Source organism: Mya arenaria, chromosome 16 (genome assembly GCF_026914265.1).
Source record: "Mya arenaria isolate MELC-2E11 chromosome 16, ASM2691426v1".
Taxonomy (NCBI): Eukaryota; Metazoa; Mollusca; class Bivalvia; order Myida; family Myidae; genus Mya; species Mya arenaria.
Genome location: NC_069137.1, coordinates 26,368,480 through 26,371,043, shown reverse-complemented (window position 1 = coordinate 26,371,043; position 2,564 = coordinate 26,368,480). Strand labels below are relative to the sequence as shown.

The following is a 2,564-nucleotide window of genomic DNA, read 5'->3' as shown; positions in this document are numbered from 1 at the left end:
ACAAATATTAATGATATTATTTATATATATATACAAATGCAAAATCAATGATTAAGATATACAAGACATGGGGCATATATTCATATTAATCAATGACACATAAATTCAATCTAAGTGTAACAATTACGTAAAATACAAATACACTGTGATGGTGATGCCAACTTGTGGGTCCATAGGGTAGAGGGTGTGCCGCAATACTAGAACAGTTCAAATGAGCTTGATACATTAAATGGCTGCAACAATCTAAAATTACACCACAATGCATCATTACTGACTGTAATTAACCAAAGTGATATTTGGGGAGGTCTCTTAAACCCCAACCCTCCTAAGAACCACCCACATGCTGCATTTAAATATGTTTTACATATTTTGGAAGACAGGTGCATATGATTGGCCACCAAGGCCATCTCTAATCCTTCAAATTGTAGATCCACTCATAAAATATGTTGATGTCATATTGATAATGTAATATGCAGATGGCAGATAATCTATATCCAAAGGCACAGTGAAAAAGCACATGAAGCCAGTCATTTTTATCATATTAGCCATGCTTACCATGTGCGTATTGCCACTGGTGAGATGTACATGAAGTTCCAAGATTTAACTTTCATAAATATCTATATTTAAGATATAGATAGATACAAAAGCAATGCTATGACAGTAACTTGATGAGTTTCCTGATATTATATAATACAACCAGCAGAGTATATCATCATGTTTCATATATGAAATGCTGAGATTTATAAATATTACAATTCTGTTTTCTCCTTCTTTTTCTTATCTTTAGTAGTTCTATTATCAGTTATTTCCTTTTCTTTCTTGTTATTTTCACTTTCCTTTGATTTTTTATCTTTCCCCTTTTTATTTTTCTTGCTGTCCTTTTTATGCTCATCTTCTGCTGTAGCTGCAGGATCACCACTGTATGCCTAGATTGAAAAACAAAATAAAAACAAATACACACATGTATTACCATATTCCATTAAATGGTTGATATCAGGGCTTCCGTTAAAGGAAGTTTGGAAGTATATTACTCCCTAGAATTTGGTTAAAACTTCCAAAATTGATTCCTTGGAAGTACAAAAACTTCCATAATTTTGAAGAAAACTTCCAAAGTTGAAAGCTTGGAAGTTTAAAATATCAAAACCTGGTGTCAATAATACTTTTATGGTCACAATTTCAATGAACCTTAAAGTAAAATGAATTATTATAATATATATTTGTGAATTTGGCAAGTTATAGTCATATATATGAGATTTTTTAAATACTAGTTGAAAAATAGTGGAGAGATTTAAACTTCCAAATTTCAGTGAAAAACTTCCAATATTGATGTACAGGAAGTTCATACTTCAAGTTTCAAATTCTTAATGGAAGCCCTGGATATAAATCAACAGTTTTCATTGGTCGAGAGGCAGTCAGGTGACAAACCATAGGATGTGAAACTTACTGGCAAAATATGATAATTTGGTAAAGAAAAGCATATGTGTGCCAGTGTGTGACATAATTTCACAGTGTGACCAAACAAGGGTCTAGAAAAAGTATTCAATATTAGAGACATCATTCAGTTTGAATTACATTCAAAAGCAAAATGAATGAAATGATCAAGATTGTTTTCAGTTTAAAAACATCCCTAAAATCTGAAATGTGTAAAACTTTAAAATGGATCTTGTAAAAATATTTTTTATTAAAACCTCTCGAGTCATTTTCAAAGGCTTTAAAGTAATCATATCATTTATGTAATGTAAAATATATTTATACCTAGAAATTGTATAAAATAAATCATTTGATTAAATTAAGATTTCTACACAGATACACCATCAAATAATTAAACAATTTGGGTATTTCATTCATCTCTGCACTCACCTTCCCGGGGTAAGATTTCCCTTCAATTGTCACCTCCTCGCATCGATCCTGGTTAACAAGGAAATCTTTTATTTCCCATGCCATTGCTCCATTATTGAGCATGAATATCACTCTATTTTCGCTGACCACATATCTGTAAAGAAAAATGCATTAACTTGACTACATAATCTATTATGATTTCAAGAACAATTCTTCTATTTAATATTTAAGCCCTGGGTGTTTTTCAGCATTTTTATAGCCAGTAGTGAACACATTTCTAAATGCCAAATATTCTTGGGGGTTCCTAATTTTGAGTAATAAATCAAAATGGCAATTAGAATTAGAAATCGAAGCAAGAAAACAACCCGTGCCAAAAAAAAGCTCAGCTTTCTAAAAAGCGCAGCTTTAGCTTAGCTAAAGCTATGCTTTTCAAAAAGCTGCGTTTTTTTAGCTAAGCTATTTTGAAAAAGCTTAGCAAAAGCTGTGTTTTTTATAGAAAGGTTAGCAAAAGCTGTGCTTTTTAATAATAGCTTAGCTAAAGCTATGTTTTTTTCTCTGAAAAGCTGCGCTTTTTCTTCAAAGCTGCGCTTTTTAAAAAAGAGCTGCACAAAAGCTATGTTCTTTTCTCTAAAAGCTGAGTTTTTTCTACTAAGCTGCGCTTTTTGTTTATGAAGATGCGTTTTTTAGCTAAAGCTGCGTCTTTTGACTAGGTAAAAGATTGCCTC

At 31.6% G+C, this 2,564-nt stretch overlaps 1 protein-coding gene across 1 annotated transcript; it reads right to left on the bottom strand.

The window, feature by feature from the left end:
• On the bottom strand, window positions 1-2,014 carry LOC128222183 (LRP chaperone MESD-like). The gene is made up of 2 exons (XM_052931069.1): window positions 1,861-2,014; window positions 1-926 (listed from the first exon to the last, which is right to left on the bottom strand). Exons 1-2 carry the CDS (start codon window positions 1,960-1,962, stop codon window positions 750-752), a joined length of 279 nt encoding a protein of 92 aa, XP_052787029.1. The 5' UTR covers window positions 1,963-2,014; the 3' UTR covers window positions 1-749.
• Window positions 2,015-2,564: the final 550 nt, after the last annotated feature.